We start from the raw sequence: 19,059 nt of genomic DNA, 5'->3' as shown, positions 1-19,059 counted from the left end.
CTCTTGACCAGTCTGATGCAGAATCATATAAAACAGCATCGTAATTGGGCGGTTAACGGTGGTCTGGCTGAGCTGTGGGTGAGAGAGCAGAGAATCAGTTCACCCAGAAGCAGATCTGTGACTCATGTGGAGGATAAATGCTTCAATGAAGCGCTGCAGCCCCACCATTCATAAACACACGCTGGCATCATCCGCCGCCACTGAGCCGCTGTTACACCCCTCCACCCCGCGCAGCACAGAGCCGTCTGAACGGGCATTAAAGCGGAAGATCAGCTAAAAAACCCAAGTGCTTTACAATAAAACACAAAAAGGATCACCATCAGCACAACAGCGTACAGACAGTCTTGGTGGGGCGACTGCAAAAGCACGATCCCCTGTCTGTTTAAGGCGAGACTGCAGAACGGTTAAAATGATTGGGACGCAGACCTTAAAGATCCTGAGGGCGCATGCATACAACAGCATGTCCACAGCATACGCAGGTGCATAAGACTTCAAAGCTGTGAAAACCATCAGTGCCACTTTAGACTGGATTCTGTAGTGCACTGGGAACCACTGTCTGTGTTTACATGCAAAGATTTTGGCCAGTCTGATTGAATACACTCCGATTATAGATTAAGACTGAGGTGTTTATTCTCACTCTACTCAACAATCTGATGGAAAATCTTTGTTTACATGCTCACTACAAGTAATCTGATCCAAAATGACGCACATGCGTAGAAAACCACTTAGTGTAGACATTACCATGGCAACGAGCATCACGTGAGTCCAGTCAGAGCGAAGCGGGTTTTCAGCTGTGCGCTTGTGTTTTTAAATCGCTTTAACAATAACAGTAGAAGAACCCTTTTCAAAAAGGGTCTACACAGAACCATGTGTAGCACGTTCAACCCTTTAATCATGCAAAGGGTTCTTTGAGTATTCAAGGCTCTATATAGAACCATTGTCATTACTAAAGAACCCTTGAAGAACCATCTTCTGTACGAGTGCAGTAAAATAAATTTTTATAAGTGGAGATACTTATTACTCAGATTTCTTTGGAAAAGAACCCATATAGGGTTCTGCTACTATTACAAGCTTGTATCGTAACAGTAGCAGAACCCTATGTAGTTTGTGTGATACAGAACCCTTTTCAAAAAGGCTCCATACAGAACCATCTACAGCACCATATGAAGAATCCTTTCATGATGCAAAGAACACTTTAACCGTTCAGAAGGGAGCGTTCAAAGTTCTACGTAGAACCATTTTCATTGCTAAAGAACCATCATTTTTAAGAGTGCAGTTCAGACTGATGTGTGGTGATGTGTTTGTTGGACTCCAGATAAGAGTTACTGCACTAATCTGCATTTCATTCACTTTACTGCATTTATCACAGAAGTAAATGCTGTATTTGTATTTCTGATGCTGGTAGATTTAATCCCAGTGTATACATTTTATGTATTTCCATCAACAGACGGGTTCATGAGAAATATCAGTGTTGGAGATTGGCCCTGTGGTCAAACTCCATGTTGTTGTTGATCCTCTGAGTGTTAATAAGTTACAGAGACACACTTCTGCTCATTTTACTACACCCTTACTGTTTATTTACTGAATTTAACACACTGGAATGCTGACACGCTGTAAATGCACCACCATTTAAACCTTCACAGTCGCCTCAGATATCAGTCGGGTATTAACAGTTACTGTTGTTTCTTCTACAGTAGTAACTTGTAATACAATATGTTTGAAATCAAAAACATTTCAAGCTCTGAGTTATTGTTTATTGTACACTCTGTACTGTAATGATCTGTTTAGCCTCGTTTTGGTCAGGTTATCTACCTGGAGCTGATCTCCACTTTGAAATGTGATATTGCAAAGAATTGCTGTTTATTTGCTGAATTTAATCTTCTGGGTAGAGGATGTGTCAACTTATTTACACTTCGAAAAACAACAGGACATGGAATCTGACCCAGCGGTGCTCACACTTTTGCGCATGACTGAAGCACAACACAAATATCAGTTCTAGATATCAGCTATCAGCAGATACGTATATCAGTACCATCAGTCTATCAGTATCGGCCCACGGTTCCCACATCGGTGCGCCCCCCTTTTCAGCAGGGTGAGTGTGTGTTTTGTTTCCCCGTTTGCAGACACCACACCCCACCACACACACACACACACACACACACACACACACACACACACACACACACACACACACACTGCCGAGTGTGAGAAAAGGTGATATCACTCTCAGTGTGAGACAGTAGGAGTGTGACAGGTCCTGCAGATGCAGCTGGCACAGAGAGGTTTACTCTCTGTGTGTGTGTGTGTGTGTGTGTGTGTGTGTGTGTATGTGTGTGTGTGTGTGTGTGTGTGTGTGTGTGTGTGTGTGTGTTTAGCCAGAATGTACTGACAGTTAACTCTTACACATCTAGACTCATTACTGTCTCACTGTGATAATTTATGTCACAGTACAATATAATATGCTTTTTGAACATATTGTGTATATCATCAGTACATGACCAACACTGACACTGCATGTTTCATTATAAAGAGAGCAAAATTAGTCCTGTTTAACTGGATTTAGTGCCAGATATTCAATAAAAATTACTGTTTTTGATAGTATTTTTAAAATGTTGCACTACTGGTTCTTTTTTATCTGTTCCAACAGATCAGATCTCTCAAAAATAAATATTGTGCATCATGAAAACCTCTTAAAGTATCACAATATTAAATTGTTGCCCTCCACTGTTTACATATATATATATATATATCCATTTTCATTTTTTTTTGCTTTACTACACTCTTAAAAAAGATAATGGTTCTAACCTTGAACACTCAAAGAACCATTTACAGTGTGAAAGAGATCTTCAAATGGACAGACAATGTGCTGTAGATGGTTCTGTGTAGAACATTTTGGAAAGGGTTCTATATAGCACCAAAAAGAACCTATATAGGGTTCTGCTATTGTTATGATGCAAGCTTGTAACAATAGCAGAACCCTATATAGGTTCTAAGTTATAAGTATCTCCATTTTAAATAAAATTGAAAAAAAAGAAAAGAAAATGGTTCTTTATAGAACCTTGAACACTCAAAGAACCCTTTGCATGATTAAAGGGTTATTTGCTTCTTCATATGGATGGAAAATGTTCTGTAGATGGTTCTGTATAGAGCCTTTTTGAAAAGGGTTCTATATTGCATCAAAAAGAAGCAATATAAGGTTCTACTGTTGTTAGGATATGGGCTTGTAACAATAGCAGAACCCTATATAGGTTCTTTTCCAAAGAAATCTAAGTTATAAGTAACTTCATTTTAAATAAAATTAATTTGTCGCACTCTTAAAAAGGGTGGCTCTTTAAAGGCGCTAAAGAAAATGGTTCTATAAGAAAAGAACCATTTGCATGACTAAAGGGTTCTCTGCATGGTGAAAGTGTTCCTCAAATGGATGGAGAATATGCTGTAGATGGTTCTGTATAGAACCTTTTTGAAAAGGGTTCTATATAGCACCAAGATAGGGTTCTGCTATTGTTACGATATAAGCTTGTAACAGTAGCAGAACCCTTTTTGGTGCTGTATAGACCCCTTTCACAATGCAGAGGACCCTTTAATAATGCTAAGGGTTCTTTTGGGTGTTCGTGGTCCTATATAGAACCATTTTCTTTACTAAAGAACCCTTGAAGAACCATGTTTTTGAAGCGTGTGCATCATTTGAGCTCAGCAGCTGTGCGTCACACTGTGTGGGGGTTTCCTGATGAGTGGACCAGTAGAAGAGCTCTGAAATCACTGGGATTCAAAGCTCTTTACATTGACTCCCATTGAGAGTAAGGAGGTTTTTGGCCTCTGCTGTAAAGTTCCTCTCATGATAAATCATATTTATACACACAGTCTCTGTTTCAGTAACTCAGACCCTTCTGCCTTTTTAATCTCGCCGTCAGAAATAGTGTCAGAGACGCAGTGTCGGTCATTTCCGCTCCGCTGAAAAAGAGCTGACCACACATTCTGGAAGGTCAGCTTTGACTTGAGTCTGAAAGTGAGTCAGCTGAGTTGTCTGATGCTTACCACACTGTGGATCCACTGTATTTACAGCCTCGACTACAGACCAGAAGGTTGGAGGAAAGATCAATTTTAGGGCTGCACAGTACATCGGTTATTGATTGGTATTGCTTTGTTACCCAGAAATAAAGGTGCTAAACTGTCACTGGGTCAGTGCCCCTCTTGAACCCTCAAGGGTCCATCTCAGTACCTTTAGTCAGGGAACATAACTGAACCATAATCCACTGAAATGATATGTTCTAAGCTGTACTGACTCCACACACCCCGTCTCGCCTCCAGGCTTTTATTTTACTGTTCTGTTTAAAACATTCGGTTATGAAAAGGTACAAATACGAACTTTTCACCTGGAAAAACTTATTTAAGGTTCACAATCAGACCTTAAAACCACTGTTGTACCTTTGAGGGAACATTTACACTGTTTAAACCTTGATGAACAAAAAATGTACCTGAACAGAACCTTTATTACTAACAGTGTAGTCTTCAATACTGATTTCACAGATTGATATAACATGCAAATGAGCCCTCTAACCAATCACAGACAAGTGATGCATGAAGACATGAAAATTTGGTCAAAACTGAAATCTGATTTTTATTTAATTTATTTAATATTTTGAATTTAACATTTTAGTCACTGCTTCTCAATTTCATTACCATTAAAATGATTTATTAAAGCTGCAGTACGTTAGTGTTGGGGATTTGGAGACCCCTCTGGTGGAAATGTGTAATTGCACCCCGACGTGTGAAAGAACATTCTGTAGCGTGGGTTGTGCTTCGGCCCCCTTCCCTGAGCAGATGAATCTGCTGATTATAAAGAGAATTTAAAGAGACCTCAGTCTAAACTTGGTGAAGGTGCATCTTCCAAGGATGTGAGTGAATTATTACTATTGTCATTATACTTACTTGCAGTTTGTAAGGTGGGCTGTGTTTCGGACCCCTCAAACTGTTTGAGCTTTGATCTGTGCTGACCAGCACAGGAGTGTGAAACAAACAGCATTTATAATCACTGTTTATTGTGTTTATTACTGTTAAAATTATATAATAAGAGTTAAATCTGGTCTACGTTAAAAAAATTAATAAAAAACTATGGCTGTTTTTCTGTTTTGGCCAAAAACAGAAAGAGCCGTTTTTGAGTAATGTTGCCTGAAAATGCTCAGTGATCAAAATTTCGGTGTGCGTCTGTCGCAGTCTGTGTGGGTGGAGAGCTCTAGACACAGGGGAAGTAAGAGTGCAATAGGAAAAGGTGTTGTGTCATTAGCAGAAAGCTAACGCTAGTCTCTCCAGCAGCGGTTTAGTAATGAAGGAACTGAGAGTGTTTAATAAGGTCAGTGCAAAAATGGTCAGTGTCTGCCTTTCAGTCCACTCTTCTCATTTGGTAATACGATTTTACACTGCTGCTGCTGTTCACTGCAGAAAATGTATCTTAGTGAGAGTAAACATCTTAAACGTAGTCAATAAATCTAAGATTTCTCACTTATGAGACTGTCGTAAGAATATTGTGAGATTATTTAACTTATTTCTAGACATTTTTACTTGTTTTTAAGCAGTTTTATCTTATAAAAGTATCTTATTTCATTGGCAGATCATGTTACTTGTTTTAATCATTATTTCTCGAAATGAGCAAAATTATCTTCATTATTTCTAAAACAAGTAAACTAATCTGCCAATGGAATAAGACACTTTCACCAGATAAAATCACTTAAAACAAGTAAAAATGTACAGAAACAGGTGGAATAATCTTATAATATTCATATAACAGACTCATAATGAGTAATATTAAATTTACTGACTACATTTAAGATGTTTACACTCACTAAGATAACATTTTTTGCTTTAACCAAATCTGATTCTTTTTCAGTTTGTGTCACAGCCTACCTTTTAAAATATATATAAACACAGAAATATGAATATACTTAATACTTCAGTGGCCTTTTATTGTTCCTCTAATAGACAGATCAATAATAAGTGTTTCTATAGCAACGTGATTTGTGTTCTGAATGTGTCTCAGTCGCATTGCATCCAGCAGTTCAGGCCTCTTTTACACAGTGATAGGAAACACAGTAGTTTTCTTTGCCCCACAACACCCTGTGTGTGTAGTTTTAGAATGAAAAACATCTTTTATAAAACTACCATAAAACAGTGTCTCAGTCATCAGGCAGTGAATTCATAACCATTTCATGTAGGAACTTTCTGTGAGGGAGCTTTTAGAGGTGGACGTCTGGTTCCTATCACCACCACTGTGAACAGTAAGTTTCTCACCAAACCACTCTGTTTACATCTCAACCACTTAGTCATTCAGGGATTTTTTGCCTTTTGATTTTAATATCAAGATTAAGTTTGGTTTTCTAAATGAACTGTTAGTATGAACTGTCTTGCAGCCTACAGGACCACCCAAATCCCAAATCTCTTGCAGTTTGGTGCAGTCATGTGGCCCATCGTCCATCCAGTTTGACCTGAAAATGGCGTTTGTTTTTGTTGAAAATTAGAACTGCGTTATTTTAAGTGGAACTGAATTAGAACGTTTTCTTCTTTTTAAGAGGAAAATTTCACCTGAGAAATTTACTCCACTGTTGTTCACCAAAGCCTGAACTTTGTCCATGCCAGTTAGCGATTAGCACAATGCTAATTGGTGCACATATTCTTCCCTTAATTGTTAGCTACCTCAGCTTCATAACTTCGTTGCCATGCAAACCCCAGACACCAAACACGTCTTGGCTGATCAGCTGGGGGTGTTAATATAATCTAAATGTAAGTATGACTGTCGCTTTAACTCCAGACCTCCGCGATCAGGGCGAACGCCGTCTGTGCCGTTTGAGTCTGGATGTGAAAGAGCTGCTGTGGTGATGCTGTCTGAGCCGAACTGAACCCAGATCAGTGGAGGCTGCCGCTCACATCTCTCTGAACATGAAGAGAAGCCCGTCTGAAGAACATCTGAGACGCGGTTCTCAGAGAATCCTCAGAGAACAGCTTTTTATTCTGCTTATTAAATCAGAGACGCGCTGGAGCAGAACAGCACTGCCTTCACGCTGGTCATAGCGCTGTTACAGCTTTCCCTTCACACTCCGCTGTGTCCTTTATTACTTTTGTCCATTTCTTACTTCGGTAACTTTTTCCATAGCAGGCCCGTGCCTGGCGTTAACTGAGTTACCATGGTAACAGCCCCAGTGACGGAAAAATCTCATTTTGTGTTGGTTTAAAAACTCGTTCATTTATTGTTTCATGCAAAACATAACAAAACACTTAGATTCCCACCTGTAAACATAATGACACAATCAAAAGTTCACCACTGGTGAAACAGCATGGATAAGAACCCATCAATAGGAAAACAGTAGGGGTAAAAATCCACCAATAGATGAACACCGCTACTAAAAATCTACCAATCAGAGAACAACACTGCTGTAAAATCCAAATAGAAGAAGGACACTGCTAAAAAATCAACCAGTAGATGAATGACACTGCTAAAATCCTCCAGTAGAACAACATTGCTAAACAATCAACCAATAGAAGAACGACAACACTAAAAATCCACCAATAGAAGAATGACGGCGCTAAAAATTCACCAAGAGGAAAACGGCACTAATAAAAATCCACCAATAGGAGAACAGCACTGCTAAAAAATCAACCAGTAGGAGAACAGCAGTGCTAAAAAATCAACCAGTAGGAGAACAGCATGGCAAAAACTCCATCAATAGGATAACAGAATGGCTAAAAATCCACCAATATGAGAGCAGAATGGCTACAAATCCACCAATATGAGAACAGTACACCTACAAACCCACCAATAGAAGAACAGAATGGCTACAAATCCACCAATAGAAGAGACATATGGCTAAAAATCCACCAATAGGAGAGCAGCATGACTAAAAACCCATCAATAGGAGAACAGAAAGGCTAAAAATCCACCAATAGAAGAACAGAATGGCTAAAAATCCACCAATAGAAGAACAGAATGACTAAAAATCCAACAATAGGAGAGTAGCACGACTAAAAACCCACCAATAGGAGAGCAGAATGGCTAAAAATCCACCAATAGAAGAACAGAATGACTTAAAATCCACCAAAAGGAGAGCAGCACGACTAAAAACCCACCAATAGGAGAACAGAATGGCTAAGAATCCACCAATAGGAAAATAGCGTGGCTAAAAATCCACCAATAGGAGAAAAGCAGGGCTAAGACAGCAGAAAAAGCAGGCTGTGTGAGGCAGTGTGACGCTCTGGTCGTCTCTCTGCCCGTCTGAGTTATTTCGGTTCAGTAAACACAGGGAGAATCCAGAGAGCTGCAGAACTAGAACACACTCCATTTACTCCCCCCAACCCCCACCACTCCAATCCAGGGTTATGAGACCAGGGAGTCATCAGGGACAGAATTAAAGCGATAGTTTGGAGAAATATCTAGTTGTTGTGATATCTTTCTCCACACATTCGTAATACGAACACTCAGGCTGACTCAGTGTCTGATGAGGGAGGCTTTGTGTACAGTATTTTTAATTGTTTATTAGTTATTGTCACAAATATTCACACATGATATTGTTTTCTTATAAATAAACCTGCTTAGGCTTTAAAATGAAAACCAGGAACCAGGGGTCGCCATGACTACAACAAAAATATAGGCATTTTATTTACTATCCAGAACCACCAGTGAATCTACACGAGTCCTCTGAGTTTATATGGAATGTTGATGATGAAAATAGTGGAAAATCTGAAATAATAAGTTTTCTTTGGGGACTATTTTGCCTCACAGCGCCCTGCATGTATCCCTCCACCATGAATGGAGTTTAAGTTCTCTAAACTATCATAAAACAGTGTCTCAGTCATCAGGCAGTGAATTCATAACCATTTCATGTAGGAACTTTCTGTGAGGGAGCTTTTAGAGGTGGACGTCTGGTTCCTATCACCACCACTGTGAACAGTGATGTATCATTGTTATACATTTACTACACATTCTTACAGAACCTAGAGGATCCTGTAGACTCTCCACGATATACAGACGTAAGAAGAGAAACTTATTCCTGAGACGAGTTGTCTTGGTTGTAGACAGTGCAGGGAGGATGTGGTCAGTAGTGGTCAGGAACCCAACACTGCTGATCTTTGTTACAGGAATGACGAAGCTGAACGTGTGGAATTTACTGATAACCGTTCTCAGCATAATATATCTCTATGTAGTTTATTCTCGCTCTCTCTCTCTCTCTCTCTCTCTCTCTCTCTCCTCTCTCTCTCTCTCTCTCTTCTCTCTCTCTCTCTCTCTCTCTCTCTCTCTCTCTCTCTCTCTCTCTCTCCCTCTGTTTCTCTGTCTCTCTCTCTCTCTCTCTCTCTCTCTCTCTCTCTCCTCTCTCTCTGTTTCTCTGTCTCTCTCTCTCTCTCTCTCTCTCTCTCTCTCTCTCTCTCTCTCTCAATTATTGTGGTGATTAATTTGAGTACATTTGGTATTTTGACAAGACGTGAGTTGTGGATTACAGTGTGTGGTTATTTTGAAGGGGAGCTGTTGGGTTTGAGGGTCCGTCTGGCTGAGTGCTCCGCCTCTCGATGTGGGATCTGAGCACTACCCTCAGTTGAGCTGTCTGAGTGCTGTTGACTCTGTGAGGGGAGTGATGAACGGCCTCGTCTGCTGTGGGATGCAGTTGAGTGGTGATGAATATCAGCGCTCTCTGAGAGATAATTACTGTTCTGTACCATAACCTTCATCACTCTGTTTATGAGAGGAAGCCGCAGGAACGTCTTCATTTCCACAGAACAGCTTTAGTTAGTCCCCCCCCACGTAGTTAGCATGGTGCTGACTGTATGCCTCAAGCATGTGGAGGTGTTCAGTATCTCATACAGTCTTGATTATGTGGTTTCTGACACTGTATGATACGCTGTTATCTACAGACGTAGCTATCTGAGGGTTTCAGTCACATGAGTTTTCTCTTGTAGCCGTCATATTTGGGACCAAATTTCTAGCTTTGCTGCTCCACCCTAATGTGTGTAACTAGAGGCAAAAGATAGCTAAAATTACTCTCCTGAACTCCTGGTCCCACTTAAACTGGTGGAAAGCTACCAAATTAGTGTTTTCCTGATATATTTATCTCATACTCAGCCCCTCGCTATTCTGGAGAGTCCCTCAAAGCATTTAACAGCACAGAAACCCACCGTCTCTTCACGTCAGGGTGGGTAAAGGATCCCATGGTGTTGCATAAAGAGGAGAAAACGAGGCGAACGACATCAGCTAATTAACACAGATGTGATCAATGCTGGCCTTTAGATATCTTTATCTAATGTTATCAGCTGAGAGATGAACAGTCGCCCCCTAACGGAGCTGCAGACAGCTGGTATAACTTTACTCTCTGTTTCTGATTTAAATGAGGTTTGAATGGAGAAACATAAGCGTTAAATATCAGACTGAATGTCGTGGGTCGGAAAACGGCGTCGTGTTTCGACAGACGTGATTCTGTAAGTTTGCTGGTGCAGTTAGTTCAGAGTTCAGCTCCAGTCCTGAAACCCCTGCACTGCATAACTGTGGTTTCCTGGTTAAAATACCTGATATTATTAGCTGATTAATCCCTTCCTGAGCTGAACGAGGTGAACAGCAGAGAGAAACACTAAACTATACAGTGCAGGGGCTCCAAGCCTGGAGTCTGAAACACTGAATTAAAGGTCTGTGTGTCTCTCGTCTCTCAGCTTCTGTCGCGTCTTACAGGTGAATCATTCACAAAGCACAGCAGATTGAAGGCGTCACGCAGCACAGTCACTCCCTGATTCAGTCCACAGAATGGCAGTGTGACGTCATGCGAAACACAAGAATAGCTTAGCTAAATATAGTAGCAGTCTGAATTTGTCCGTCCTGTTGTTTCTGATTACAGTGTGTCATACAGTCGGCACAGTTTGAGGCCTGTGCTAATTGGTGCCATAAAAGCTTTCGTTATCTGTTTGCTACATCAGCCTCGTAGCTCCAGTGCTAAAACTAAAGGATCAAACATCAAACACCAAACACGTCCCAGTTGATCGACTACATTTGCTGTATTGTGTAAATTTTTCTGCCAATTTCTTGATTTAAAGGTCCCCAGTGTGTGTTTATGACTGTGCATTGTTGTGGTAAATGCTGACCTCATGCTGTCCTCTCTCCAGGACCCTGCTGGAATCTTTGAACTGGTGGAGCAAGTGGGCAACGGCACATACGGTCAGGTGTACAAGGTAAGAACATCATTGTCTTCTTCTTATTAGCTGTGTTCCTCGGTCCGCTTTTCGCTCTGTGCGCATTTTATGATTCGCTAGACTGTTTTTCAGGCCAACTTACTGTTGTTTGTTTTCTTCTTATTATTATTCTGTGGTCAAAATTTTGCGTCGCTTCTTTTTCTACAGCTTTCGAGCTAGAACCACAAAACTTTGCTGATACCTGATAAGGTTGCTTGACTGATCCAACTTAGTGTTGACAGTGTTTGTTCGAACAGGTTCTGACCGACTGTAATACACTACAGGAAGTGTAGGGGGCGATATGGCTTCTACTGTTTCATTTAAAAAGCCTCTATAATGTTCATATGATCCACACAGTCACTCTGACAGACTGTTATACACTACAGGAAGCGTAGGGGGCGACATGGCTTCTACTGTTTCATTTAAAAAGCGCTCTATAATGTTCATATGATCCACACAGTCACTCTGACAGACTGTAATACACTACAGGAAGTGTAGGGGGCGATATGGCTTCTACTGTTTCATTACCTGCATACTACTGTAATGTTAGGCATGCAAAAACACATACTGAAATACTGGAATATTGGATATTGGAATGTTTTATCTATTATAAATCTATAAGAAAACATTGGTGTATTGTTTTTATTTTCTATATTACACTAATGTACTTCCTCCTGTTACAGTTTTCATTACATCTTTTATTTTTTAATAATTCTGAATCGTACCAGAAGAAATTTCCTGAAGAAACGTAATCCGCTCAGCACTCTGCTCCGTTGCTGTTCATCCTACAATCTCCCAAATGGCTGGATGTGTGTGTCTGGGTGGTTTGGGATGTAATTCTGCTCGCTGTTGTAGTTTTAGTGTAGTGTGATTAAAACGTGTCCGGCGTAAGCGGTTTGGACGGACAGACGGCGTTAGAGAGGAAGCCGTGCTGGAGGGGCCCGAGGCTGTGAGCAGAGCTTTAAATAATTCAGATAATTCAGCTCGGCACATTTACAGCACTCACTCTGTCTCTCTGTCTCTCTGCTGCTCTACTGCTCAGTCCATTACTGACCACCACACTATAAAACCTCTCACACACACAGAGAATGGACCTCCAGCAGAGGAGAGGCAGGTTAATGCTTACTGTGAATCCCATATAAACACAACATACACTCACACTTACACCTGCAGCGCAGTACATCCACAAATTATATACATTTTAGATTTGATTTTAGTGTCTTAGTTGATTTTGTTTTCCTCATTTTACTTTTTTTATCATTCTTTGTGTTCCACTTAATACAACCCCCTTTCCAAAAAAGTTGGGACGCTGTGCAGAATGTGCAAATCATTTAAACCCTATATTCATTGAAAATAGTACATAGACAACATATCAAATGCTGAACCTGAGAATTGTTATTGTTTTTTGAAAAATATTTGAAAAAAAATCATTGCATTTTGTTTTTATTTACATTTTGCTCAGCGTCCCAACTTTTTTGGAAATGGGGTTGTACTTGTATTTCGGAAAAAAGTCTTAAATTACAGTCGAAGTTGATGTAAAAATATTTCTTTCCAAGTAGTTTTGGATCATTTCTGTTGGTCTGTTTATCACAAAATTTTAACACAATACAAAAAACAGCTGGAATATTCATCCCCAAAATAAAAGGCAACAGTGGAGATACAATGTTTTTGCATGACCGTGATATTTTGCTTGTTTTGATAATTGTGTGTTTTAAAGTGCCTAAACTTCATTTTAGCTTCCATACTGTGCTAATTACAAACGTGTGCAAAAGTCTTGGCACCCCCCAGTCAATGTCCGTGGTATTCTAAGTGAAAAAAGTTTCAGAGAACACACTTCCACTCATTTCAATGCACAATTCTTGTTTACTTGCTGAATTCATGCATAAGGAATCGATACATAAGAATCTGGTATCACTGTAGGAAGGAGAAAACTGTCATCAGTGCATCCCTAAGTTATCGCTGCTGTCAGAACAAAACCTAGTATCTCCAAAATAAGACCTTTACAGGAGAAGCAAAAAACATACTTTACTGTTCATGTAAGTCAATGGATCCAGACTTTTTTCTAAGCAAAATGACAAAAATGGAGATACCAGGTTTTCTTCCAACAGCAGCGATATATTAATGAAAAATATCACATTCGATTTCTATTCCGCTGTTGGAAAGACCACTAGGGGGCCCGCAGGAAGAGGCAAAGGGACAAGACCCCACCCCAGCCCTCCCTGTCTGTCTGTCTGTCTGTCTGTCTGTCTGTCTGTCTGTCTGTGTGTCTGTGTCCCAGTGTACGGTGGTGTCAGTGCTGGAGGGATTGGCCCACATTCACTCTGCTTTATCTCCTCCTGCTGTTACCATATGGTCAGTCAGCAGTGTGTCTGTTCGACAGCAGAGCTCTGAAGGACTCAGGCTGCCAGATGAAGGGTGTTCGAGTGTGTTTAACTGTATGCAGCCTGGCCGACGCCTGCGTGTTGTGTTCTTATGAGTCTTAATCATGTTAGGCCTGTAAGGATTAGTCCATCATCAGCGCTGTTGGCCTGGGAATTTCCTGGGAGTTTTTCAGGTTTTGACATAATGTGAAAATTTACATTGTGTGTAAATTTCATGATGAATGGACTAAAAGAAACGACCCAAATGACTTGGAAAAATGTCCGGTTCCATTGACTTACATCACAGCAATGTATACTTAAACCTGTACTTTATGGCCTGGCATTATTGCACTATTTATGTTTGTACAGTCTATTACTGCACTATTCATATATGTACAGACAGTTACTGTACATTTATTTACTCTGCATACTTATCATTTTACATATGCTGCTCTCACAGTACACATTACCCACATTTGCATTCTCTCCGCTTACTCAGTATGCATATTACATTTATTCTTACAACATCTGTATCTGTCAATTGTCGGTTACTTTCCTGCACTTCTTATGTAAATAAAACTGAATTTGGCACTTCTGGTTAGATGCTATCTGCCCTTCATTGGTTCTGTACCTGTACTGACAACAAAGTTGAATCTAATCTAATCTAATCTAATCTCATGTCAGGTTTCCCAAAGTATGGCTCTTGAGGCCAAACTGGCCCACCAGAAAGTTATTCTACCCCCAACCCCCCCAACACCCATATATATTTTAATGCTATATAACACTTATGAAATTATTTTCTTTTCTTATTGTCTTTTAGTATTTTAGTAAAATACAGTGTAACGTTATAAAATCCACTTTTATGTGAAACTCTTTGGTAGGTAGGATGGTGAGCAACAATGGTTTTAATGACTTGCTGGATTAATACAGAATTCAGTCGATGTCATTTGTGTGTTTATTTTTTATCATTTTATCGAGAAAGATGATCAGATTTTAGAACAAAAGCTGTCATTTTATAACATCTGCGATTATGATTTTGATTCCTAACACCACTCATGAATACATACCAGGCATTAAAAATGCATTAATAAAGTCATATATTCTGTACTTTTTTTAAGAATGTAATTTTAAATGTAATTTTAGAAGTATGAGTCTAGTGTTTATTTGATGTCATTCCTGACAAAGACAAATTTGCTAGTAAAATAATTTTACATAAATCAGTTTTTTCAAAAAATGTCAAACCGTTAATTAGACTGAACAATACATACAATTCTATCAACCATTTATATGTTTGCTGCAGTCCTTATCTACATTGTGCCGGTCTTGCAGGTCTTCTGTGCAGTTATAGAAAGCAGAATCTGGTTATTTCAGCAGCTCAGTCAGTGCGACAGTGAGAGATTTGTATGGTGGCTGATTTCTGAGCCCTTTTGTTGCTTATTTTCACACCAGAACAGCAGCGTTTCCAGATTTGCTGAGGGAACTCAGCAGGGCCGAGAACAGAGCCCTGTGGCACGCCGGCGTGTGAGGTCTGAGGGTGAGAAACTGTGTGCCTCCTCTTTAAGGATTTTGGGTGGCAGGGTTGAGAGAGCAGCGTCCAGCTTCCTTAATGAAGTTCCCTCGCTCCTTTGTTTTTTTTTTCCTTTCCTTCTTTGTCCGAGTACCACGGGGTGAATGTGTAATTGGGTCAAGGGCTGATAAGCCTGAGTCGTGAGCTGCTTTTTGACAAGGACAGCAGTCACTGTGGTGCTCCTGAAGGCTTCAACACAATCAATGTCTGTTAAATCAAGGCTGTGGAGAGCAGTGGTGGGGCTGTGATCGGGGGCCCAGTCCTGCCCCTTTGTCGTTGGTACACTGCTCATATTTGAACTTCTGCTTCTGATTTTGACCAATCGGAATTCCAGCTTCACTGATAAACACAGCAACGAGGCGTTTGCTAAGTGATTCGACCTCGGAGTGGAGCAGCTCCTTACAGGGGGAAAAATCTCTTCAGAGTTCATCACCACCACATATGGACTAAAAGCCTGAACACGACTTATTCAGAGCACAAAAGTAACTAAGCAGCCGTTGTAACTGTACACACTGAGTCAAATTACACGTTTTATTGATTTTCACATAAGTGAACACATCCTCTACAGAAAACACACTTCTACATTTCTACAATTTAGTGCACTATTTAAAATGTGGTCTGTGCAAAATGTTTGTATACTTTTTAATGTGTACAGTTCAGCAAATAAATAGAAATTGTGCACTAAAATATGCAGTAAATTCCATTTTACATTTCGCTTATATCTTTCAAAAAACAATAAAGTTTCTCAGTTTCAATATTTGAAATGTTGTCTTTGTACTATTTTCAATCAAATATAGGGTTGAAATGATTTGCACATCATTGCATTTTGTTTTTATTCACATTTTGCACAGCGTCCCAACTTTTTTGGACAGGGGGGACTTGTATTTAGTCGCTGTCGGAACAAAACCTCTTATCTCCAAAATGGTAACTTTACAGGAGAAGGAAAGTCATTCTTAAATTACAGTGGAAGTTAATGTAAAGATATTTCTTTCCAAGTGGTGGTGTAATGTAACGTGTGGACAAAGACACATGATAAAATGTAGCCTGTGCAAAATGTTTATTATATTTTTTTATGTGTACAATTCAGCAAATAAATAGAAATTGTGCACTAAAATATGCAGTAAAATTCAATTTCATGGTCTGTTCTCTGTAGAGGATGTGTTGAACCGGTTGGTTGGTCTGTTCCTTCGGTTTGTTCATTCGTTCATTCATGCATTCATTCTTCATCTGACCCGCTAATCCTCCTGGGTTATGAGGGGGGGGGTGTTGAAGCCTATCCCAGTGCTCACTGGGCAGTTCAGTCTTTTGCATATGGCTGTGTTTATATAACTTACTAGAAGCGTTTTTTTCATTAAGGGTGTATTTTTGAAGTTTTTCAGTAACAAAATATCAAAATACAGTGTAATGTTATACCCCCCCCCCTCCACCACCACCTGGTTCCCCTCTTTTTTTCTCTTAAATAACGTGACTTCTTGAAGCTGCTTTGGAGGAACTGCATGATGATTGTGGTTTTGGTTGTTTGTAAATTGACTTAAAATATTAGGAAAAAAAACTGCTGCTTGTTTCTGTCATGTCCTGCTGTAGTGAAGCGATGGTGGGACCCGTGTCAGTCTGTCAACCAGGAGGAGATGGTGGGGGTCTCAGAGGAGGCAGAATCTGGGGCACAGCTTAACCGTAGCTTAGCCGAGAGAGAGAGAGAGAGAGAGAGAGAGAGAGAGAGTCAGAGAGGTTATTGGGATTTTTTTACTGACTCCATCATCATCTTCTCTCTGCTGAGTCACGTCAAGCCGCGACGGTTTCTGCGTATTGGACAATTTCCACATCACACCCACTTAACCCTGTAAGACCTGAGACTACAGACGGCCTCCTGAGCTCATCGTCATGTTTCTGACTGTAACCTTGTGGTATATTAAACTGCCATCAAGTGATCTGTAGTGTTAGCATTAGCTCATTAGCTCCTATCACTTCCCCTTGTTCATTTTTTTAGATAATAAAGCATGTTTTCACATTGTTTCCTCTGTGTGCTGATACAGTTTGGAGCTTTCACCTCAGAAGAAACCCAGCAGCTCTTCATTAAATCCGGCTGAGGACCTTTTACTTTGGGACGCTGTTTGCTTCCCTGCAGTTCCCCGAAAATCCGCTCATAAACTCTTACAGAGGCTCTAATATCAGAATTACTCAGTCTGCTCGACCCTAAACAGCACCAGAGACCACGTAATCAGTCTGTTAGAGATTCCTGAACAACTCTGCACGCTTCGATGATGTAGGCGTGCGGTTAGCACCATGCTAATTACTTGTTAGGCTTGTAGCTCCAGTGCTAAAGCTCACAGTCCATTACCCCAGCCTGACTGACTGCTGGCGCTAATTAAAGTGCCTGTAAAAATAACCTAAAAAAGAAACAGACTTTCCCCCACAGAAGAGTCCAGGTGCGGTCCACTCTCCCACACGCTTCAGCAGGACAGAACAGGAGCTGTGGTTGTGGCTGATGTGTCCAGCTGTGGTTTCAGACATTTAACATCTGCAGTTATACTATTCCTCAGAAAACATCAGATTTGTTTTTATTTTGTTAGGGTGTTGGTACCAATGACAAAAAAATAATAAGCAAAAATATACAATTGTACACATATGTATATAATGTACACACACACACACACACACTTATCACTGTTGGAAGAAAACCTCAAATCTCCAAAATGATAACTTGACAGGAGAAGGAAAAAACATACTTTACTTTTAATGTAAGTCAATGGAACCAGACTTTTTTCCAAGTCATTTTGAGTCGTTTCTTTTGGTCCATTCATCATGACATTTACACACAATGTAAAGAGCAACAGGCATTTTCAGATTATAGCAAAAACTGAAAAACAGCAAAAATGGAGATACGAGGTTTTGTTCAGACAGCAGCGACATATATGTATATATGCATATGTGTGTGTGTGTATGTGTGTATATATATGTATGTGTGTGTGTGTGTGTGTGTGTGTGTGTGTGTGTGTGTGTATATATATATATATATACATACATACATACATACATACATACATACATACATACATACATACACATATATGTGTGTATGTACTGTACATTACAGTGTGTGCATTATAAGTGCATGTATCACTAATATATCTTTAATGATCTTGTGTGTCTGGTTCACTGTACACCTGATTAATTGTGCAGTAATGATGTGTATTTGGGTGTTATGAGAAGCTCATGCACATCTGTAGAAGGTTCTGAGAGGATCAGAGAGGAATACCTGCTCCTCTCCGTCTCTGCAGGGAGGGATGGGAATAAAACGCTGGCGTCTCTGGATCCGCACTGTCGGGGCTGATCTGAGAACAGACGCAGAGTGTTTTAAGTTATTTTGGATGACATTGACCTATTTCTGACTGAGCTTCTATAAAAATCCCTCCCTCTGCGTCTGCAGGGAGAGAGAGAGAAAGAGGGAGAGAGGGAGAGAGAGGAATACTGTAGCTGAATATGGTCATGCCAATAAAGCTTATTGAACTGAACTGAACTGAGAGGGAGAGAGAGAGGGGGAGAGAAAGACGGAGAGAGAGAAAGAAGAGAGAGGGAGAGGGAGGGAGAGGGGACAGAGAGAGGGAGAGAGTGAGAATGAGAGGGAGAGAGAGAGGGGGAGAGTAAGAAGAGAGAGGGAGAGGGAGGGAGAGAGAGGGGACAGAGAGAGAGAGAGAGAGAAAGAGAGAGAATGAGAAAGAGAGAGAGGGAGAGAGAAAGAGGGAACGAGAGGGGGGGGAGAGAGAAAGAAGAGAGAGGGAGAGGGGACAGAGAGAGAGAGAGAAAGAGAGAATGAGAGAGAGAGACAGAGAGAGAGAGTGAGAGAGGGAGGGAGAGGGGAGAGAGAGAGGGAGAGAAAGAGAGAGAATGAGAGAGAGGGGGGGAAGAAGGGAGAGAGAGAGAGAGAGAAGGTAGAGAGAG

At 40.4% G+C, this 19,059-nt stretch overlaps 1 protein-coding gene across 2 annotated transcripts in view; it reads left to right on the top strand.

Moving 5' to 3' along the window:
• tnika (TRAF2 and NCK interacting kinase a) overlaps positions 1 to 19,059 on the top strand; it is a 101,000-nt gene that overhangs the window by 5,569 nt on the left and 76,372 nt on the right. For both annotated transcript variants that reach the window (XM_036565422.1, XM_036565423.1), the window contains exon 2: positions 11,128 to 11,193. In XM_036565422.1, coding sequence (XP_036421315.1) covers positions 11,128 to 11,193 — 66 coding nt within the window. The remainder of the gene's footprint in view (positions 1 to 11,127; positions 11,194 to 19,059) is intronic.

Source organism: Colossoma macropomum, unplaced genomic scaffold (genome assembly GCF_904425465.1).
Source record: "Colossoma macropomum unplaced genomic scaffold, Colossoma_macropomum, whole genome shotgun sequence".
In the NCBI taxonomy this organism is placed as follows: domain Eukaryota; kingdom Metazoa; phylum Chordata; class Actinopteri; order Characiformes; family Serrasalmidae; genus Colossoma; species Colossoma macropomum.
The sequence above is the reverse complement of the archived record's forward strand: the minus strand, read 5'-3'. Positions and strand labels throughout refer to the sequence as shown.